The 23,658-nt window shown below is 37.8% G+C and overlaps 1 protein-coding gene across 2 annotated transcripts in view; it reads right to left on the reverse strand.

The window, feature by feature from the left end:
- LOC105432574 (virus-induced RNA 1) overlaps positions 1-23,658 on the reverse strand; it is a 28,866-nt gene that overhangs the window by 4,489 nt on the left and 719 nt on the right. Inside the window, exon 2 of one of the 2 annotated variants that reach the window (XM_089070615.1) lies at positions 8,193-8,270. The exons of the other annotated variant lie outside the window; for it this stretch is intronic. Coding sequence (XP_088926741.1) covers positions 8,193-8,270 — 78 coding nt within the window. The remainder of the gene's footprint in view (positions 1-8,192; positions 8,271-23,658) is intronic. 2 annotated transcript variants of the gene reach the window in all.

Raw genomic sequence — 23,658 nt, forward strand, 5'->3', positions numbered from 1 at the left:
AATGATCCGATAAAGTGCGCTCGATAATGGACGATTTTAAAGCAGGTGTAAGCGCCGTTTAAAAAATATTTGTCAAGCATCTGGGGATGACGCGCTTATTAGGATCACGTGCGATCGTTGGACAACAAAATTGCGCTTCCACGATTTTGATTTAGGAAATGAAACATACAGTGACTCATTGATCCGAACGATGATCTATTAAAAAAGAAATAAATAAAAATGAGACTGAAAAACAAAGAAAGAATCTCTACAAATTTCCATTGAAATTTGTAGCGAAGTTCTTGTCAGTTTCCCGGTTGTTAATCGATATACATATAATTTTGATTCAATATCTATTTGTATTCCTTATTCTTAAATTATTATATCGGATATTCACTAAACTTTTAATTTTGTTGATACAGAAAAAAAAGTTACTTTTAAATTAAGAAAGATAGATTCTCATATATAACATAAGCAAGAATATTACAATCTTCTTAAAAAGTTTAGTCTTGATTTGATTGAATTTGATTTGATGCAATTACTTGTGCTCAACTCACGACTTCTATATAATTCTTCTATATAAAAATCTTCTATATAATTATAATTTTTTTTATAATATTACAATGGATATTATAATATATTTATTTATATACGAGAACATTTATTCTTGATTTATAAGACTAATTCTTAGTTTCTTTTCGGTGTATTTATGATAAAAAATTACGTTACATGCAGCTGCGCTCAAGAACGACATGCAAGATTAGTGTAGCAATTTCTGTCAGGATTTTTGTACAACGAATCGTACATTTAGTGACTGCGTTCCGCCGTTGTCTCCGTCTAGTTACCGTTTCATTTTAACGATCCAATAGCGCTTTATTGCGATTCGGCGTGAATCAGGTCGTGCGCACACACTAGCACACGCCAAACGTGTCAAACAACAAATGAGGATAGTAACACGTCCGTGTCTCTTTTCGGAAATCCCGCGAAAAGAAGAAGTGTACACATCGAGGAATCGAACGTTTCCAGAAACGAGTATATTTAACGGAGCGTTGGCGCCCCCCCCCCCTCCCTCCTCCTCTCTTTCTTCCTCCGCAATCTATAACGTATAAATTGTTTCTCGAAACGATCAGCCTACGTAATTATTGCCGTAATTTAAATAACGAAACGGAATTTAATAACGCTATTAGAGATTATTAATAAATTCTTCACTCTGTATTTTTTTTCTTTTTTCAGCATCGATTTTTTAATATTTTCTCTCTGTTTTGCGATCATCTTAACCTTTCCGCATAATCGGAATCTTCTTAAATAAATATTTGTACGCGAGAATGTATTTATATGTCCGCGGACTCGCATGTCATTATGCAATTTCTGCAAATTTCACGATAAGACGTTACGTTGTTATAATTAAAATGGTGACTGATCCCATGACCCAGTATTTTGTAAAATGTAATAATTTCGTACTGTGTTCGGATAGCATATATATGCATCAGAAAACGGAGGGGACGTCGACCGTTGCCAATAAATTTTGCATACTTTATTGCGCTTACAATGCGATTGTCGGAGTAAAATAGTCGACTGTATCGGCTGATTATTGCTGTGTGGAATCTCAATGAGAACGCATCGGGCCAGCATATTATTCGACAGTGGCTTCGTTTGCATATAGAAAAATACGCAAGCGAGAGAGGGGGGAGAGAGAGAGAGAGAGAGAGAGAGAGAGAGAGAGAGAGAAATGGCATCGGATATATTGAAATCGGCGCGTTACCGGCTCTTTGTGATAATTTTAATTAGCTGGCAAAACGGCCTGTTATTGTTAAAAATGGCCGTCTATAATTTTCATTTATTTCGAAATTCGATACAAGCCGAATACGAGGCGCGCGATTTATCAAATACGCTAAATCAGCGAAAGGAAATGCTATATCAATTCCACAAATTTTACGAGCAACAAGTAACAGTTTTATCATACGAGTGGCGGATCGCCACATTAAGTAATATAGAATAAAAATGTATAAAAATGCAAATTCCAATGATATTTTCACCGGAATAAAACTTTAATAAAACTTCTAATAATAATGTATTGTAATGTAAGCAAATTTGAAATTAAATCGATGCTGTCGATATTGTGCAAAATAAAATTAACATGACCGTTAATTTTTGTAATAGAGACCCAAATTTCATGGAAACAACTATCGTCTGTCACGATCGTAATGAGCTCCAAACTTTAATTTATTTTATTCGAAATTACGTAGATATGATAACAATATCTTATTGGTAAAATAAAAGAAAAATTAAAAATTATCAGCTTTTAAATCAACAATAGAAACATAAATAGTCTACAGATCAAGTTATAAATACGATCAAGTTATAAATTATAAAAATGAGAGCTCATTATTGAACCGGTATTGAAAGTTTGGCAGAAGGCCAACTGGTCTGAAAATTAGGTGAAACGTATTATGACGTATATCTTAGCATAAATATAATATAATTTATTTCACGGTTATCTCAGCATAATTATGTTAAATATCCGCATATATCAAGAAAATATCAGAATTACTGACTTAATTATAGAAATTAATCTAAGTATAAAAAAAAAATGACAAATAGAGGCATGTGTATATAAGCTCTACGTCGAAATTAATCAAATCTCGAGAGATCTCGCAATAATTTTCTTCAGAGAAAAGATTTTTTTCATGAAAGTTACACATTTCCTTCCTCCTCCCACACGGAAATAATAGGAGATTTCGCGTCGACGGGTGATACTCCGGCCATCCGCTATCCGTATTAAATTCCAAATTATTCGTGACGGTAAAATAATAAACAGCTCGTGAAATGATCGGGAAATTGGCATCCATAGGCACCCGCTCGCTCTCCCGGTCCCCCGGGCCCATTTCCAGTCCGCTGGCCTCCCACGGCATCGCGTCACGCGGATTTGAATAACGATTCATCGAGTCGCGCAATCAACGATTATACTGTAAATTGCCGTCCCATTCGGTGTCAGCGGTTGGTTCCACAGTCCCCGGATTACGAATTATTACCGGCGGCACAGCGGCGGCGGATCGGGACCGATTATCGTCTTTCTCGTGCTTTTGGCAGCCGCGCACCGTTAAAATCCTCTCAATGGTGAAAGTGATCTGATAAACTTTGCGGCTCTCGTGCGCCGACCTTGGAGCCGCGCGCTCGATCCCGCAGTCAACCTTTGCGAGTGATCGATATTTCGTTGCCTTCCAATTCGCCACTTTTGTTGTGTGAGGCGGAGTACTTTTTTTTTTTTCTTTTCCCTCTCGCACGTCATCCCGTTCTTATACCTTCATCTTAATTGCGCTGAGAAGGAACGCACACGAGGCTTTCACGAAAACCTGTCGGGATGTTTTTAATTCTGTGCAGGCAACGATTTGCCTCTGGATCGCGCGCGGTCGGATCTCCGCTCTTACGTCGGTCGATCGAACACACGCACGTAATGTAGTCAAAGCTTCGAGATTGACGACTTACGGCGACTTGAGCGTGTCGCGACTTGCAAATAGGCATACTACTGAAACTATTCGTTGCGAGCGGCATTCTGCATGAGTGCCTCTGTGGGATTTGATATATGAGATACATGTAAAGGATCGCATGCGGCTATGCACGCGGCCCACAAATTTATCTCCTTCCCCGTGCCCAGGCTTTGTGATTCGCCCAAGTCGGAAGTTTAATTTTAGTACAACACAAATCTAAACACATCTCTTAATGCACGAATATACACACATACACACACACACACACACACACACACACACACACACATGTATATATATGTATATATATTTATTTATTTTTTTTTATTTCTCTACATGTGATATCTTGATAAGGTACTTAATGATCCGACATTTATACGGCAGTTCTATATTTCGAAAAAAATAATTAATATTAACATATATTCGTGGAATATTGAAAAATAAAATTCATTAAGAATCTCCTTTTAATAAATTTTCCCGATAAATTATTCCGCGCGAAATTCACCAAATTTATCTATCAATTTATCAATTCATTAATGTATTAATTTGCCGTACACGCGCGACGACCGTGGCGTATACGGATGGCGCGCGTCCATCTCGCTAGCTTGCAAAATATGCCGCGCGAGAGAGCAACTCTTTAAAAATAGCAGAGGTCGCGAGTAGTCGCCAATTAATTCTCTTGCGCGACCTGTTAATTTTCCCAGAAAAATTTAATTTTCGGTCGCGCTTTAATCACGCAGCGCGCAACATCAAGCGAAATTTCAGGATAGAGAAAAGCTTTCTTTCCTGAAAGAACGGCCAGCAGAAGGGATAAGAGCGTTCAGAAAAATCCGTAATGACATTAAACTATGAAACTATCAATGCTCTGACGCATTATATCTATGTAACTTCTATCACACACGTCACTACAGCGTATGTTAAAAGACCTCGGCGATCTATTTTTTTTTCTCATACAAATATTCGATATGAATAAACTGCATAACTAAAAACGTATTTCGCAGTTCGCTGCCTATTTTTATTTTTTGGGATTAACAATTTATTTAATAAAACACAGGTATTTTTAATCTAACGCAGTTGCGTTTAATATCAGACACGTGCTTATATATTTAATCTATTGTATAACAAAATATATCCGTATATTTAATACAATTTTTAAACGCGTTTTTCCTCAAAATAATAATAGAGCACTTTTTATATTAATGTCACCGCGGGAGCTATAAATTATTTATAATAATGCGTCTGCATTATTTCATATCGGTGCGAGCTTAGCATTAACATCACGACCTTTACCCGCTGCGCTACTTTGAAAGGCCATGAAACACGATGTTCATCGGCACAACAGATTTTATTCCGTTGGCCGCACTACACGTGCCGTCTCGCCCACCTACCAGTAAGCCGGATCTCGGAATCACCTTGTTACGAATTCCACGCGATAACGCCGTTAATCACGCCGATCGATCGGCCACCTTTCTTCGTCGCGCGTTTTTACGACCCCACAAAAATATGCATGCATGGAGATACCCGTCGCTAACAACGCGTGTGCCAAATTCAATGATATACACAGGATAATGAGAGATGATGAATAACGAGTCCCAAAGCGACTTAAACCGGTACAATTCTGAATTTTGCCTCCTTCAAGTCAAGATCCATGTTACCTCGGCATATTCTTTTCACCAACACCAATTTGCGATACAACGTCTATAACGATACCTTGGATCTAATTAAATGTTAAATAAAAAACACAAATATGGATTTTGCGACGAATGTAAAAAAGATCTAACGTCACGTAATTAAAATAATTTTCATATACAAGAAGTCATTTTCAATCTTTATGCATTTCTAGTTGTACTTTTTATAGGCCGATTAATATTGCAAACAGAATGTCAGCGTGCTGGCTTTTTAAAAGGTTCTGACAACGGCGTTCTATGTTATATTACCGTCTACAGAAGCCGGATTTAATTCGAGTTTTATATCGATCGACTCTTTCTCTCTCTTCCCGAGGAAATCTGTAACTTTTTCAAACGCATTAGTAATCGCAATCGGCTAATTAGAACAATATTTTCTGGTAAGTGCTTTCCACTGGAACACCACTGCTATTCTTTCTCTCGCCGGCTTAATGCTATAGTTACATATATCGATTAATGGTGCGATGAACGTAACACCATACAGCTACTCTGTAGCTATATATCTCACGATAAGAATCGCGATAGCGCTTATATGTGCATTAAGGAAATTGCACCAAAGTCGCCTTTATTTCGGGAAACCGCGCGAATTTTTCAAGCCGCGATTCCGCTCGGCCGTTCCCCGTGTAAAATTTTTGCTTATTCGGATGCATATTCGGCGTTTGATGCATGATTGTTTGGGGTTCTATAAATATTTATAAAACGCGCGTCGCGTGCGCGCGAAACGCATGAAAATATTTAACGAGAATTTTGTTAAATATTAGTTAGTAAAAAGGCAGGAAAATATACATACAACGGGAACAGCTTTTTCACTGTCGTTTTGTTTAACTCCGTTTGCACACACCGAGTAGTTCCCGCGTAGAGCGCGATCGAGAAAAAAAAAAAACGCTCGTGAGTAAACAAGTTTTTCAGATGCATTCGGTGACGATTGCGACTATAACGTGTGCGTTCATCTTCTGCAAATTCCTTCGGCGCATGATCATAGGAATACGTTGGTGACGTTACGTATCGGCATCGGTTTGTCTATTCTATGTTTACTTTTCCGGAAGTTAAACCGGAAGAGGAACTAACAGGAAGCAAGAAATCTTAGTTTCCTTCCTCTAGTCCAAGCAGAAAAATTTTTCGCTTTTTAATTTCACAGCTCATAATTAGGAGAATATTTACATTTCAAATTTTATTTTCAATTACCCCGAGATACTTTTTTTCGTTCTTTCCTCTAACGATTATTATTCACGTTTTCACGAATTATCCAGTTTGAATTTTTGAGGCTTTCAATCGCGTTGGCTCGATCGAGCGGCGTGAATTTTCGACAAAAGTCTCGCCTAACGCGCGTGCAAATCACATTAATGCGGGTCCAGTTGTGCATGCGGATTCCCTTAAATGCAATCATCGATGATGGCCAAACAGCGATACATGTTAGAGCGAAGGCATGACCTACGGGCGCGGTATCGTTTCGCGATAGATGCAGAGCTCACATTGTTGCGCAACGAGAATGACGGGTTGCACGCCCACACACGAATAAGCGAGTCATTACTCGCGAGACATTATTACCGCGGTCGCGCACACATACACCCGTGTCGCACATATGACCGGCGTATCTCCCGGTTGAACTGGTTTACGGGAGATTGTTGATCATCCTAGAACGCGCGGAAGAGCGGAAGTTGCTTACCGTAAAGCCGCGCGATAATCTGCAGAATACGCGCCTGATGCGCGCCACTGCTGACTTAATGCACCGATAATATGGATATTTGAAACCGTGATTATTACTATTTAAAAAAGAAGAGAGATATGCATATTTTAGAGATAAAGTATTTTGCCCGTAAAAAGAAATTCTTGCCCCTTTTGAATCTCCCTCACTCGAATAACTGATTTCTAAGAAATTAGTCCAAAATTATTTTTTGTTTACAAAATAATATTTTTTTCATTACACATTTGTATAAATTTTGATGTAATTGCATAAAACTTTATAGGATTAAACCTTTGATTCGGAAATTAATTCTAGCGTTAAATTTCACGTGTAACTCCAAAATATTTATATTTATATTTACGTTGCTCTGATAAATGCATCGAGAAATCACGCATTTGTGCGATATAACGAGCTTTATTGTGAAAGATCATTGTGAAAATATTCGAGTGCGTAATGATGATATAACAAAATATTTAATAAAATCTGAATGTCGCGTTAGTATTAATTAATTCTTGAATAATATCGAATGATTACTGATCATATAGACGGTTGCATATGAAAACCGTTAAGCAAAAGACTCGCTCGGACGGAATGCATGTAATTGGTGTACTATAAACAATACCAAATGTCCCTGTAGGCATAGACTGACGGAAGTTACATTCAGACAAACCGCATGTAAGCGGGACGCAAGGCTGACGGCGCGCGATGCAATCGTGGATGCACGTTGCATTTCCGGTTGCGTGTATGATGCGTGCGCGATATTTGCGCACGCCTCTATGATCTACCTGTCAGAGGCACACGCAAATTCGCACGTCTACGAATCCGTGTGCAGAATTCGGAGTAGAGAAGTGTGGACGCGCTAATGAAAATAACGGGTTGCGCTCTCGCGCCTGATTTGATGTGGCCGCGTCCGTAATCCCCTCCGAAGTCCGTATTTTCAACGCGCAGTTAACATCAAAATATACCGCGCGCACTCATTTCGCATTTCCATTAAATACTGCAATTATATCAGACGAGTAAAATCGATATTTCATCGCGGTGTACTTAGCGTGAAGCGTGCGATGGGAAATGTGGCTGAATGTACGCGTATTGATGAGAATTAGTAATATGATATTGGAACAATATCAGGCACACGTGAAATGTTGTCTTCTCCAACCGCTATATGCCTTTTCTATTTTATTGCGATTATTTTTCTCTTTTTCACAATTCAAATAGATATTTATTTGTTTTTAATTGCAGGAAAAAAAGGCAATAATGCAATTAAGAGGAACAAACACACATCGGGAATTAAAGCTCTATATTCCGTATATATATATTTACGAATATTATCTCAAAATAATTATAAATATTACGTACTATCAAAGAAGTAGTTCGGCGTGAAATCAAAGCCCGAAGGATCATCGAAATCTTCGTCAGACTCGTCGTATCGTAAACCTGTAAGAAAAACAGTCATCTTCAGTATATGCTTTTTTTGTACTGGAAGTCAACATGCTTGAAAGAAGTATTTCTCTGAAATACTTCCAGACAAATTGTTTATATCTTCTCATATTTTTTCAAATAAAATATTTTCAATCTTCTGTTTCTTTTAAACAGATACTGTTGCCCGTAAAATGATTTGATCAGACATTATATCATAAGTAATAACGTTTATTAATGATAAAAGCAATTAATTTCTAAGTTTTAAATATGACAAAATTACACGTTCACTAGCGTTTTCAACTACCCGGCCAATAACGGGTTCTTGCGAAATCATGAATAAATATGATTTATATATGTAAATGATTGCCAAATGATTTATTCAATTAAACTCATTTTATTTTATGCAATATATCATACAATTTTCATGCATTTTTCCAAGACATTTGAAAATTAAAATATGTCACATCAATGAGCAGACTTATTCTGCGATTTATTTAAAACGGTGATATTTAAAACTTTCTTCTCATATTCGCTGTGGCACTGCAACGTTACGACGATATACACGCGGAAAAGTCATAATCGCCCGAGCAATTAGGCGCGAAATAACCATTAATTACATCATACATCATCCAATCCAGATAGCGGTGTGCCCGTGAAGGATTTCTAACGAATATTACTGACCGACGGGTCGACCACGACACCGCAAATTCGTATGAATTTTTTCTGCAAAATCCGATGTAATATTTAACTTTTGGCAAATAGCACGTATTAAATAATTTCGCAAATTTCTACATTTTTTGTTAGTCTCATAATACAACGAAAAAGTTCACATCAAAATCGACAGTACGATATCCAGAAAAAAAAAAAAGATTCTGGGTATTGCTACGGGAATAAAAAGTTCGTCGTCGTGACATCGAGTAACATGACACGCATTAAAAAGAGACCCGACGGAAGATATATTATCGGGAAATTAAAAATAAAGAATGCGAGGACGAAAGTGAAACGCGGGGATGAGGATGTGCCAACGCGCGATATTCATCGTAGGTACGACCGTGGCATTTCCACCGATTATCCAATTCGGTCGTCGTCAATTCGCATTGACGGGGGAGAGTGTAGGTGTCAATTTCAGTCAATCTATTCCCCTTCTGCATGCAAGAAGTAACGCAGTAACGCGGACCCGAGAAAATCCGCGGGCGCGAGAGCTCGTGACTGAAAAACGCGGCGGAGATTGATAGAGCAGTCGAAACGCCTTTCTGACAGGTCGCGAATAATCGCGGCCGATCTTATCGAATCGTATCTGCGAAAAAAAAAGTCGATCCAGGATCGTGATAATAATTCCCATTGAAAATGGATACGTGTCACGAATTAAATTGTTAATTTCGCGGGATTGATAAAACGCTCGCCGCGCGTTCGTATCGATCGTCCGTAAAAGCACAAATTTTCATCGCGTAAGAGATTAATAATACGTTACGAATTTATGTGTCCACTATGCATTACTGCGTTGATAAATAGTGACGATTAATTATTTACGTTGCAATTTCACGTCTATACGAACGTCTATCGGGTCGGTTGTGCTTTAATACTTTATCGATATTGTTGATTATTGCGACGTGGCTATTTTTGCACTTTAATTGAGAGAACGAAAGTACGCTTTTACCTCAGAAATTTAATCTACTGTGACAATTTTTGCTCGGTTGACTAATACTCGGGCTTTGACAATATGGAGCATGGGTTAAGGAATTACATTAATATCAAAGATGGTATAAATATTCATTAAAATATATATATATATATATATATACATATATTGAAAATCATTTAAGGTATATTTATACACCGAAATTAATTCTTTCTGTAAATAATTTTCAATTTATATACGCCTTATAAATTGCGTGGATTCCTTCGTGATTACGGCCCGCCCTCTCCGCCGGTGGGTATTTCGCCAGTAAATCTAGTTGTCCGGCACCAATGTGCAAATTCCGCGTGATGGATGTAGGATAGCGCTTGAACGGCCTGCGGCACCGCGCTCACGGGCGTTGTTCCCCTGAGAAATTTCCGCCGGATCGATCTATCGGGTCTGCTCGTTTTTTATACTTCCCACCTTTCCCCGCCCCTACCGTCCGCTTCTTCGAGGTGACATTAGGCGGGCTTAATGCGGTACCGCGGTAAAAAGGAAAACGCAGATGCGGAGGGAGAGGGGAAGAGGATATGTTGTGAGCGCGACGCAGCGTCGTGGCGCGACTCTGCCATTGACTGCAGGATGAAATAGACGTTTCTGCCAGGAGCGGATGCTGTGACGCGTTTCGCGATTAGAAACCTACAAATTTTTAGAAAGATGCAGGACACGGCAAAGAGCGCCGAGAAGAGCGTTGACGAAAACGCGATGCGCCTATGTTTTTGTCGCGAATATTCTCTCGCAAAATTTCGCGTTAAATTATTTTTTAGCGGATTTTATATCGGACTATTTCACGTAGATTCGTTCCTGAGATTCGGCGTTTTCGCAGCGTCCTCGAAAGCGGCTGGCAAAATTCCACTTCTTATGGCCGGGCCACCACTGTGTAGCTGTCAAAAACAGATATCTCCGGCGGCGAAAAGAATGAAGAGTATTGTCAGGTATTACCGGTATTCTTCCTCGAATTATCGCGCATTTGGTTTCTATTAGGATCGAGCCGACTTTGTGCGTGACTAGCGAGGTATAGTTCGGCGATGGCGTGACTATGAATTCTCCCTAGAACTACGCGAAGAAATAGAGCAAAAATTAAGAATACAAATGCGCATACTAAATTCTTCATTACCGCGGTTAAAATCGATTTTCTGGCGTGCATAAATTTTCGTTCCTCCTTGTTTTATTTTGCTTTCCCCACGCGCTGCTCGAGTAGTAGTCTCACGACTCTAATACACAGCAACCTACCGTTTAATTAAGATTATAATCGGAGAATCAAGAGTTAAACTGAACGACTCTTTTTCTTTGGTTTTCGAAAATAATAAACTGTATTCCGAGCAAGAACACGACGGTAGAGATTTGGGATGTGCAATCGTCGTCGGCCAGCGGAATGCTTAATTGGAATGCTTGTCGATTCGATCGACCCAACGTGCAGCGTTTCGATATAAGGCAATTACAGTAATTGCGGCAAAGTATTGGTAGTTTCGTAGGGAATATATATTGTATTATACGGTGAACGCAGCTGCATGCGGTAGCGATATTCTTTATATTCTAATTAGTATTTAAACGCCGTAGGTCTCCTCCGAGGCTCCAATTTACTTTGACAACGGATACATTAATCGAAAAAGATCTCTCCTTATCTTCTTTCTCGTTCCCGATATTTAAAATGCGTCTTCTTACTACATCGTTAAAAAGATTGTTTATCAAAGACGCCATGCAGCAATTACCGTGGAAGATAATGAAGCCGTCAATCAAACGGAATATTAATCCGATTCATCGAAATTGACGTGAATAGATGATGATTTCTATTGTTATTGCGAGCTGTCTCCTTCTCTCTCTCTCTCTCTCTCTCTCTCTCTCTCTCTCTCTCTCGTATCTCTACTATTAGGGATATTATCCATTTTTAAATGCGCAGGAAACTTTCGTAACAGGAGCTTGCACGATAAAACCGCTATGAAAAATGCTCGCTACCGATGACGATGTTGCATCAAATTAACAGCTTAACAAGTTCGCATCGAACGGTAATTAGACATACCTATGGATTATAAGCGATTACGAAGGACGAGGAGCAATAAAATTTCGAACCATTTCGCGCGGATTCCGCGGAAATTGCCTTTGTTTACGGCGTAATATCATGTTAATAGAGAGCTTAATTAACTGGGAAGTTCGAGTATTATGCGCGCGTTATTTATAACGAAAATACCGTTAGTTCGAGATGTTCGCCCGTTTATGCGAAAATCGGCGAACAGTGCGAATTTGCCCAGAGGGCAAAATATTTCATTTAGTTGTTTAAAGATATTTGCGTTTCCCTTCCGTTTCCAAGATTATCTCGTTCAAACAGATTAAATCCGATGTTTAAATCCAAAGGGAAAAATTCCCGAAATTCGAATCTTGTTTCGCGCGGTTGCATTTGCATCTAATTAAGATGAGATATTTTCGTTCTTCTGGATTAGTCAAATTTCACACTGCTTCCATTAATCCAGATTTGCTTCACTTCGGGAGACCAAAGACACCGTCTTTGTTTCGCTAACGGCGGAACGCCGTGACTTTCGCGCTTTGTATCTCCTCCACCGATACACATTTCTCGAACGAGACAAGACAGGTACAGGGGCCGCCCGATTGTCAGAGGACGAGCCTCGTACTTTATTTAGCGTGTTCACCGGAAGAGATGTAACGGCATGAAAAAATGCACGCCCCGTCGGAACGAGAAATTACAGGCGCCGACACCGTTGCTGTCGCGACATCTCGTAAAATATTCCCTTTTCGTTCTATCGCGCGACGCGTGTATTTCGCCGCGGACCATCGCCATCAGCACCACGTGACACGGATAAATATTTGTCAAAGATATTACAATCGCGCGACGTTACACTTTTTAGAGCGCCCCTTAAGTCGTACGTACGGCAACTCCGGCGACGTTTTATTAAAATTCCTTAAACTTTGCATTAGCGACGTGGGTTTTTGCGTTTATTTAAATTTCCAAGGGGCTCTCGGGCCTGCGGGTCGTATTGTGTTTTTATAGCAAAAATGCTGAGTGAGAAGAAAGAGCAACGGGAGAAGAACTCGTCGACGGTGTAATATATAATGCGTAATAATATACGCATCATATAAATAACAAAATGCCACGTGTGTGCCGGTTCGAACGTTTGAAATTATTTTCCAAAGTATTTCGACGATAAATTCGCTATCCTATACTTCGTGCTCGTTTTATATATTTTTTTTATGATAGTACCGCGTGCATAATTTTAGCGTGCGATTTTCATAAACGTGTTTTAATGCCTCATCGAAGTTATTTCTCATTATCTGAACGTCTCGAACAATTTGATTGCGCTGAAAACGAGTCTGCCGATGCGAGAATATTTCCAACGCGAGGAGAGATGCGAAAAATCGATAGCAGATACGAATCGGCAAAAAGCCGAGAGAAAAAAGATAATATCTCGCACGTGCACATCGTGAATTGTAAAAAAAAAACACTCAAATCTCCGAGGAAGCTGTCTCATTGGGCAATTGCCATTCGTCGCAGTGATATCTTTTAATATGTAGAACTGCAGGTGCAATTGAATTCTGCAAGAATTTCTTTAAGAATTTTATTCTAGTGTAGAATTTTTTGTTCTATACAGATTTTTAATCATAAAATGTACGTCATATATGTGCGCACGTATTTATATATATATATATATATATATAAATTATTAATACCAAAGTTATGTAATTAAATTAAATATATTTCATTTTTACACGTAAAAGCAATAAACTCACTAAGCGTTGCAGTAAAATTTCTAATTTAAAAAGAGAAATTTATATATAAATTGCAATTTCCTACTAAATTGTGTAATTATTAATTATACAAATTATGTACAAAAAAAAATGAGAGATAAAAAAGATATAACGATACGAATAAATTCAACATGCGATCGTAGTAGAAAGAGGTAATTTCAATGAGAAACTTCACAAGTGTTAAATTTTACTACGAGCATGCGAGTGAAGCGAATTATATAGCGAGATTTCTATATTATTATTTCAATTTATCTGGTTCCCCAGAACCGCAAAGGCGGTTTTCGCTGGTATTAAAGTTGCAGTTTCAAACCGATGGATTATAGCAGGGGCAAGCAGGGGCATCCACCAATCGAGGTGGAATTGGAAGTGGCGTTGCTAACGCAGAGTGCCCCGACATTATGAAACTTGGAATCGAAATAGCGCGTACCACACGAGTACGTACTTGATGTCAAAGGCGTAATAACTTGGAAGTACTTGGGCGCCAGTATGGCATGGCTCGCCGATGAGATTGTATAGGGGTGGCACGCCACAAGCACACGTGCGCACATACACACACGATTGCATAAGCGAACCCGTGTATGAATGTAGATTCGCTCGTACATCATCCGTGTTCGAAGGAGTTATTGCGCGCTAAGTGCATCAGATTGACACGTGGCAGCGTATCGCGCACCCCCATTTGTATGGGGTGGCCCGCAGATCCTATTCTACAGAAATCACAGTTCAATTTTAACTCCAGAATTTGATGACGGTTTATCGCCTTCGTTTAAGCGTCAAGGATACACGTATGGAGGTCTAAGTTGACTTAGGTGCCTCAATACGTTAAGTAAGATATTGCGCAACACATTGCAATTCGCAGGTGTGTTAAATAACGTGATAATGAAGTCTGGAAATTATGATCGTATTGCAAGAGACAGTAATTAGCCACGTTATTTATAGTATTATACTAGCATATGTGAGAGTCTTAAATATAGATTCTGCAGACTAAACACCTTTCTTATTTATGTATTTGCTAAGAATGGTTTTATTTGAACTTGTGATAAAAATAAAATGTACCATCGAGAAACCGTATTCTATGCTAAACGCGGTTTGAAAATGCAGTCTCGTTGAACGCACTGGTACATAAAATAATCGAAATTAGTTGCAAAGGGGGGTGATTGTTAGCGTACGTCACGACGAAGACAGTCTTGTACGATAATTGGGAGCCGTTCCACTTTTTTGTGCTGTCGCAAGCGTCACGTTTCGTGATCTGTTACACCTTTCTCTTGTACGTCGGTGTAACGGATTACTTGACAAGTGCACAATCCATAAAATGCAATTACTCTGTGTGTTATAAGAATTTTATCTTCACTCAATAAGAGACAAATTTTATTAAAAATTTAAAAAAAAAAAGAAATAAAAATTTTATGGTGTCAGGATCATAACTAAAACATCAGATTTCGTGAAACGGAAACATAAATTCTCGTATTTAAAATAAATTGCTATACAAGGATAAAAAGCATATCCGCACGGGGATGCAGCTGGTCCCGAATTTGCGCGCTATCCTGCATTATTGAAGACTATCGTGTTAATCCGATTTGCGTTAAACCGAAAAGTTTTTTTTTTTTTTTCCGAACGAAAATACGAGCGCTCATTGTGTTTTGTGCGCTTTTTCCGCGCGGGTTTGTCGATCACACCCCGGTGGTTTTCGGAAATGCGATGATCACGCGAAGCAGGGATTACCAACACACGCGTGTATACATCGTTTCGCTTAAGTAAAGATCAATACAACGTCTCGGCGATAAATTCCTTCACGTTCTAACGGCATTAAATACTCGAGATGCAACAAGGATTATACGTTCTGGTACGGTGAATGTTGCGTGAGTAGCGGTTAAAAGGAGAGAAGAGCTCGATGAGAAGTGACGCGCTTAGGGATTTTCAGCATGATGTAAGATATTATCACGCATCATCCGAGATAATTTGAAAATAGGTTCAAACAATATCATTAGCGTGATGTATCTTTTCTATAAATCGGATACGGAAGGGCAGATGGCTTTTTCTGCAGATATTAACAACAAATGAATATAAAGAAATATATATGAACAAGAGAATCATAGCTTCATATTCAAGAGAATCATAGCATTGCCAATTTCCTCGGCAAGCAGGAAATTCAAATTTTCACCAACTACGTGCCATTATTTTTAGTAGACTTACAACGTAGCGATTATACGGCAGATATGTATGAATTTCTTAATTTTATATTCGTACTTTTAAATATATAATTAAATATATTAATTAGAAATATATATATATATATATATATATATCCATATATATATATATATATATATATATATATATATATATGGATTTCTTAATTTTATGTTCGTACTTTTTTAAATAAATAATTGAAAATAATTAATTAAATTATTTATATATATCTTTTTTAAATCGTTTCTTAATATTTAAAATTATTATAAATATTATATGTCTTATTTAGTAACTAACTTTTTTATTCATCATGACCTTTAATAATTTAAAAGGTAATACGTGCTATTTTTTTTCTTATACATCCATATCACTCAGCAGTTTAAAATATGCGAAGAGATACAATGAGAAACAAACTGCTAACGATGCATACACATTCTCCCATTTCAGTTTCAAACGATATGCGTTTTATCTATCATCTTTCGTTTCATTTATCAGGGAACAAAGACTTCATTTCCTGTATGACTACTTTTTCTAAGAATTTTTAAGTACACAATCAGCTTGTTGCTAATTAGTCACCGTTACACTCATGTCGTTCGTATATGCAACATACTTATTAACATGAAAATGTCGAGATCGCGCGTTCGAAAACATACAGACAGTTTTCATTTTTTCATGTCTGCCAAATGCGTCATTTCTCGCGTAACTAATGTATGTAACATGATTCCAAGGGAAATATAAGGGATATATATCAAAAAAAAAAGAAAGAAAGAAGGAAAAAAAAGTTCTGTGCCATTCCCGTTATCTTGCGTATCCCTATATTGAGCTGGAAACTCCATTAATCTTCTTCTCTAGATGATTTATTTAACAAGTTGTTCTCTTCTTTGTTCTTCAAAATGTTAGTATTGTCCTGTCCTGATCCATGCTCATTTTCTGACCGATAAATATAATTGCGCAATCGTGACGTACATGTCTTATCTTCGATTCTCACGCCACGTCATGTTATTTGCAATACAAAGATACTGCTGATGTACAAAAACTTTCACTTTTAAAGTGATTGATTTTTCAAAATTGGACGAAAATTCCTTTCCTTCGCCTACCAATCGAATATTTCGTTTCTCCCTTGAAATTACCGTAACTCTTCCCGGGGATCACGTTCGCCACGCTGAAAATCAATGGTGCGTTGACTTTTGCTCCCGACAGATTCGCCGAGACGCGAGATTGAATTGCAATTTGTTTCGGAGGAATATTCGTTATCTTCATTATTAGATTTTCGAAAAGGCAGCGATTACGGCGAAGCGATATACGACAAAAAGCGAGCGAGCGAGCGAGCGAGGGAAGCGCTAATGATTGGTTTCAAACGAATTTCCACCCGGCAGATCCGATTTCGATGTCCGTGTCCGATATGCACTCACCTATTCATAATTACTCTATCATTCTCCGCTACCACCATCGCAAGAATCGGTTTATGGCTTCGCGACTTACGGGTAATTGGATTGTCTGCCGACTGACCGAACGACCATCCCATAATTCTTTATGCCAACAAGAATGGTTACGGCACGATATGTTTTGTGTGCTGCGCATTATGTCTTTTACGCTACTTCTCGATAACCATGACTTCTATTTTTACTTATGAATGTGTATTTTTTCAATGTCGCTTTATCGCTTTAATTCCGATAAGACATTTCAGTCAGTTCTAGAATAACGAATAACTAGAAGTTGTGTGTAGTTGATATGTATGTTATGTAATATAAAAAAAACTTGATGATAAAAATACTAAAAAGATACTTAGTATCTAATATTAACTCATTTATAAAAATTTCCGTGTTCCGTAAAGTTTGTGACGTGAAAATGTGTTTACACATATGTAAATGTGTTTACACATTATAATAATTATTAGCAGTCGCAAATGATAATGGCAAAAGTTAAATATGTAGACGTATAGTTGTAAACTTCTATTTTATCGTTTCCTGAATATTGACGTGAATTCCTCTTTTTCATAATCATTTCTCGGGACTTCCTTTTCTTGCTTCTCGCGAAAGCGTTAATATGAAAAGTTTTGCATACAAAGTTTTATTTGATTTTATTTAATTGAAAAGTTTTTACGTCTCATTAAGTTCGCTCGTCGTTATTTGAACGACTTAAGAACATTCTTGACTTTTACTGTATAAAATATTAGATCACACAAAAACACACAATACATACAACAATATTAGTTCGAGTCAAAATACTTTTATTATGTACAATTATAGAGAGAGAGAAGTGGAAGAAAACAGCGAAAATGCACGTTTAAAATTGCTCCGAATAACAAATCAGGCGAATGTAAATTTAATGCGGAGATACCGTCAACGTAATGCGTTGCTCTCATGACTCTTGTCTCTTGTACATTTTAAATGCGTAGAATTATGAATTTAGTATTCTAAAAATTTCATATGTGTGCGTTCGTGTAATGTACTACTACAAAAAATAAAATTAAAAAAAATTTTTTTTTATAATCTATGATAGTCAAGCTTTTTAATACTAAAGGAAAAAATACTTCACCGGTATAAATTTTGTAGGCAGAGTTGCAACGTTAAGGAATATCTTTCTTTTTAAAACAGCTTGCGTTTTGTGTGAATGCGCAAGATGATTTGCTTGATTCGAAAACTACGCCCGTATACTGTTTTTTATTATCTGCCGTTCCATTGCCGCGCATGTGCAGCAAGTGGCGATAGGCAAATTACCTGCCAGTAAAGACTTTTATGCGTGATGTTTAACGGCGGCGTTCCTTTCACACATATGCATGATCGCGACGATATATGTTGCATTAAACGACGCCGTTAAATCATTATAACGGCCATGGCATCGCGAGTTCGTGCTTTTAAGCAAGGTCCAATGTCGATATTATACCCAGTGCGATGTCAACGACCAATAAATATATGTAAATCTATCCTTCACACGCAAATATATATAATTAAATTGATTCTCCTTGCACAATATATTCTATTTTAAAATATTAACCTCTCTTCATAACATGACAGCACATTATTTCTTTTTTTTTCAGCGAGAAATTTAAATTTCTTTATAGATATATTTTTATCTTTGTTTTTCATTCAACAGATTTTAATATAAATCGTAATTATGCTCTAAGGATTATATAAGACAAGGCGTTGCGCACTCGTATATGTTATTTTAACAGCGTGTTGCTTACGCGAATTACACAATGCGCGTGGTAAAATGCATTGTTGGGACAAAAGTCGTGCACGAGTTGAAGCTAAGGATGCGCTTTACTTTAATCCTGAAATGTATACTCGTTTCATCTTATGTCGTGTGCCTAGAAGATGCCCTATTCCATAGTATCCCATAACAAATTGCTCCGAGGAAGCCTTTTGTACAAATAAAAAAAATTTATGTGTAAAAGCTAATTTACTTTATGAATAATACTTAAATGAAAATTTAAATGCAAGTGCGTGTAATATATATTTAATCTTACATACATATATTTATTAATAGTATAATAAAATTAGTATTTTAAAATAGTATTTTAAAATATTTCTATTTTAATGGTGCGATATTTATTTGATTTTTTTGTTTATTAGAAACGTGAAAAATAAATCACAAGATATCATATTATTGATTATGGTTAAAATACATTAAGATATGTAATAAAAAACTGAGATAAAAATTGTAGCCAGGCGATACTTTAATATGCAGTGTCAGTGATCCACAAGTCTTTTGAAATTATTCATTTAAAGATACGAATAATAAAGAATATATATTCAACCAATTATTAAACGAAAAACGTTTAAATTATTAAACGAAAATAATTTCATAAATTTTATTTTCTAATACGTTTATTAATGTTGGCTTGAATTTGTGGCATTTATTTTTATTATCAAGTTATTATCACGGCAGTTATTTTCAATTATCACGAATCACGAGTTATCGGTTTACACGTCTACTGAGTAGATTTTGCTTTATGTAATTAATTGCGCAGAATCACAATCAAGATATTGACCTCGGAGCTACGTCAGAAGAAACAAAAAAAAAAAGATGCTCCGACAAAACGTTCACGGCGGACTATCTTTTTTTCATTTAAATGGTCGTAAGGCGACGGCGGAACGCAGGCTGCATACTTAATGGAGGTATATTCTGCAGTGCCACTGCCACTCAAGGCAAGCCCAACACTACGTCAACGGGGTCAGGCTGTTCGCGACAGGAAAATAATATGAGTTGGTCATAATCCGCGGCAGCACTTCGCCTCCAGATACGGAGGTACACAACAAACTAAGCTGCTGACACGCAAGGACACTCCACGTATGAAATCACGCGAGGCAAAGCGGAGAGTAATAACGACACCCGATAGAAACATTGTAATTTCGAAAATATTCTTTTTTCCGTACGAAATATATAAAACGAAATAATATAATCTAATCATTTAAATATATTGTTTTTACCATAAATTATTGGATCTTTTGGCATCGTTCTTAAAAAGTTTACAAAAACGTACGAAAGAATTTCTTGGCGACAAAAGGCATAAAAGTGTCCAAGTGACCAGAATCCATTATTGCTCTTTGACGTGCAATCGTGCTGCGCTATCGTGTACGTCACGCATCCGCATTGTACGCGCGCGAGCAGCGCCGATACATACACGTGCAATACGGCGTAATTGCACGTGTGAAGCGGGCGGGTGAAAGGGAGGTCGTCGGCGACAGGAGGCTCGTCGAACGCGATGCGGAACATAGGAAGAAGGAATGACATTACCGGATTGCGCAATAGACGCATGCGACGCTACGTGAAGCAACTATACTCGGGGACTGAACGAGGTGTCGGAAGTAATTAGTCACGACTTTTTTCCCGCTGTAATTGGCGTCGAATGAACTGAGTGATTTACGCGACACATTTTTCCGCGGGCGCGAATTTACTCGCGTGATATGATATACGATGATAACCCGCATCGGTACTGAATAAAATACTTATTAATACAATCGATTGACGTAACACGAGATGAAACACATGTTGGGACACCGATGTTACGAAAGCTGATTTGCGATTTTAACGAGAAATAAAATTATCTAATCAATTTTCTAATATAAGAAAAGTAAATGTATATAACTTTGTATTGTAAAATTTAAAAATTATATATCGCAGTTGTGTGGAAATCGTATCGACATCTTAGATAACTCCTTGTAATGGGGTAATGAAACATAATTGGTCATTAACGAGCGCGGATACGCGTATCTCCTTTTATACGAATGCACATGGTATGAATGCCCGACGGAACCGTTCGCAAATTCAATTATTACCGCGTATCGATTTTTGTATAACAATTATTCGCACAAACGAACCGCAGAATGGCCGAGCGAAGCAGAGAGCCCGTCGCGCGCCGCGCGCCCGCGATGCGGTGCTAAACGTCATGTTTGTTGCACGAAAGAGATTTACGATTGCGGATGATTACGCAGGCTTACCTCAAAGGCGACGCGCGACTACCCAGCAGTGAGCGCGACGATTATGTATTCTTAATAGGATTAAGCGCAATCTGCTTATACACTGCCGTGACAGGACTCGCGCTGTGTTTGATGCTTACAAACCGCCACCTTTCCTAGCTGCGACCTACCTGCCGGATGCAAGACGAACGAGGCGAGCTCCGAACCGCGATCGAAACTCACCGAAACTCGATTTTCGTAGCTTGTTGGCAAGTCGCCGTCCCGGCAAGTCTCAAAAATTACATTATTATCCGGCTGTCACCTGGCTGTCAGCGAGCGTAATGAGAGCAGACGTTCTCTCCTGGCGGAGACCGCGCGTTGTAACGCGCGGCGAAATTCCGCGGCATGGAAACTGGCAGGTGCATCACGTTAGGAGAAACACCTCGCCTGAGGCGTCATACTCCTCACCGAAGTAATAACGAACGCGTAACGCTCGCTCGTGGCGAAAGAAATTTAATTGTATGATTGTACGCCGCCTGTGCGCGCTGCCACGGCCGAACGGGCCACTAATGATACAACAATTACGAAAGTTCTCCGTCGGAGCTGAACTATCGCTCATACGTAATTCTCCGGTGTCTTTTGCAATAATGGTTAACAATCTCTGAATGCTTTGATTGTTGTTTCACCCGCTCCAAGTTATATTCACAACGTATCCGCGGCGCTACGCATGTCGCGTCGCGATGCCACCGGTTAAAATATTCGTATCATTTGGTGCTTCAACGAATATGCACAAAGTTCCGAGACTGTTTTACAAATGTTGCTCTCCGCAATAACGCGGCATGCATTTATGCATGTACAATTATTCGAATGCAAACTCGTTAATCTCTTTTAGACGCCGGGTCGTTCGCGTCGTAAAAATCATAAATGACATTTTTTAAATAGATGCGAAAACGAATACGTTCGCATTCCTAAATGCATTGCACGAAAAAGACACGTTAACAAGAGCGAAATGAAAGTTTATTAATACGTATATAAAAATAACAATTTCATAAATAATTTCATAAATAAGCGACACTCGTTTCATACAAATGACTATTGTTTATTTAAAAAATTACAATACCCAATACCCGAAAAGTTATTACACTCGAAATTATTATATCCGAAAATCAATATATCGGATATATCACTTTTACGAATATAAATTGTAATTATAATTACACTCTCATTTCCAACAAAGAAGAATTTTGATAAATTAGCGACGAGATCGTAATTTGCAATTTGCCGGAAAAGCCAGGTCGACTTATTTTTGTAAAGATTTCCGCACGGTTGGAAACAACTGAGACACACAAACGTCGGCTCGAGAGATAAAGTTACATTAAAATCAAGAGGAATAAATTGCAGTTCGACGGGAATTCGCTTGGACAATTATCTTGGGGACGAAGCAGCTCCAATTAAACGAGCTTCCTGCCGTTCCCGTCTCGCAAAAACGGGGCCGATGCTAATTAGCAAAGTCTATGCTGGAAGTGAATTTCATATCGAGTTATAATCGAGTAAACAACAGCCTTAAGTAGTTCGAGCGTGCTATCTGCTTCCACGATTTCTTCGTGACCTGACATTCAATCGAGATATTCGCCCGTCTGGGCGACCGCCTCGCCTTATAACGACGCATAAATGTCGTGAATCGAATGCAAATAATCCCAAAGAATCGCTCAATGCGCAACGAACGGAACTGCAATAAACGTCGGAGCTTCAATGGATATATGAAAAATAAGCGTGAAGACGTAGATTGCATTTTATCATGGTTACAATCGCAATTATGATTCGAAATGCACGAAGATTCTAACTCACTTTCTCTCTCTCTTTTCGGTAGGTTCAATAATTTATTTATGAAAACGTTTAAATTACAATAATAAAATTAATTTATCTCTAAAATTGTTTGTAATCTACTCAATTATTTATTTATATCATCTGATTATATTTAAAAAGAAGTCATATCTGAAGTTGCGCGAATCTGAATCTAATAAGTTACTAAAATAACTAATAAGTAACTAAAATATTTACTAATTCGATCAAAGTAAAATTGAAAATAATTGTTATTAATTCGCTGACATTACTTCTCAATTTATTTTTATCACGTATTTTTATTGATTTAACGTAATATTTCGACGCATAGTTGCGCATTTTATCCTCAAAATCGAAAGAGCTGATCACAACATGAAGGAATATTTTATTATCTGACTTTAATAACTCAATTTTACAGATAAATCAACTTAAAGGAATGATTAAACAATAGCTTAATGACAATTACAAACTAAAATTGGTATATTCGTAATTATATTAACACAAAATTAAAATATTAAATTGATGAAAACTGCAT

Source organism: Pogonomyrmex barbatus, unplaced genomic scaffold, assembly GCF_055798465.1.
Source record: "Pogonomyrmex barbatus isolate J1 unplaced genomic scaffold, ASM5579846v1 scaffold10, whole genome shotgun sequence".
NCBI classification, from domain to species: domain Eukaryota; kingdom Metazoa; phylum Arthropoda; class Insecta; order Hymenoptera; family Formicidae; genus Pogonomyrmex; species Pogonomyrmex barbatus.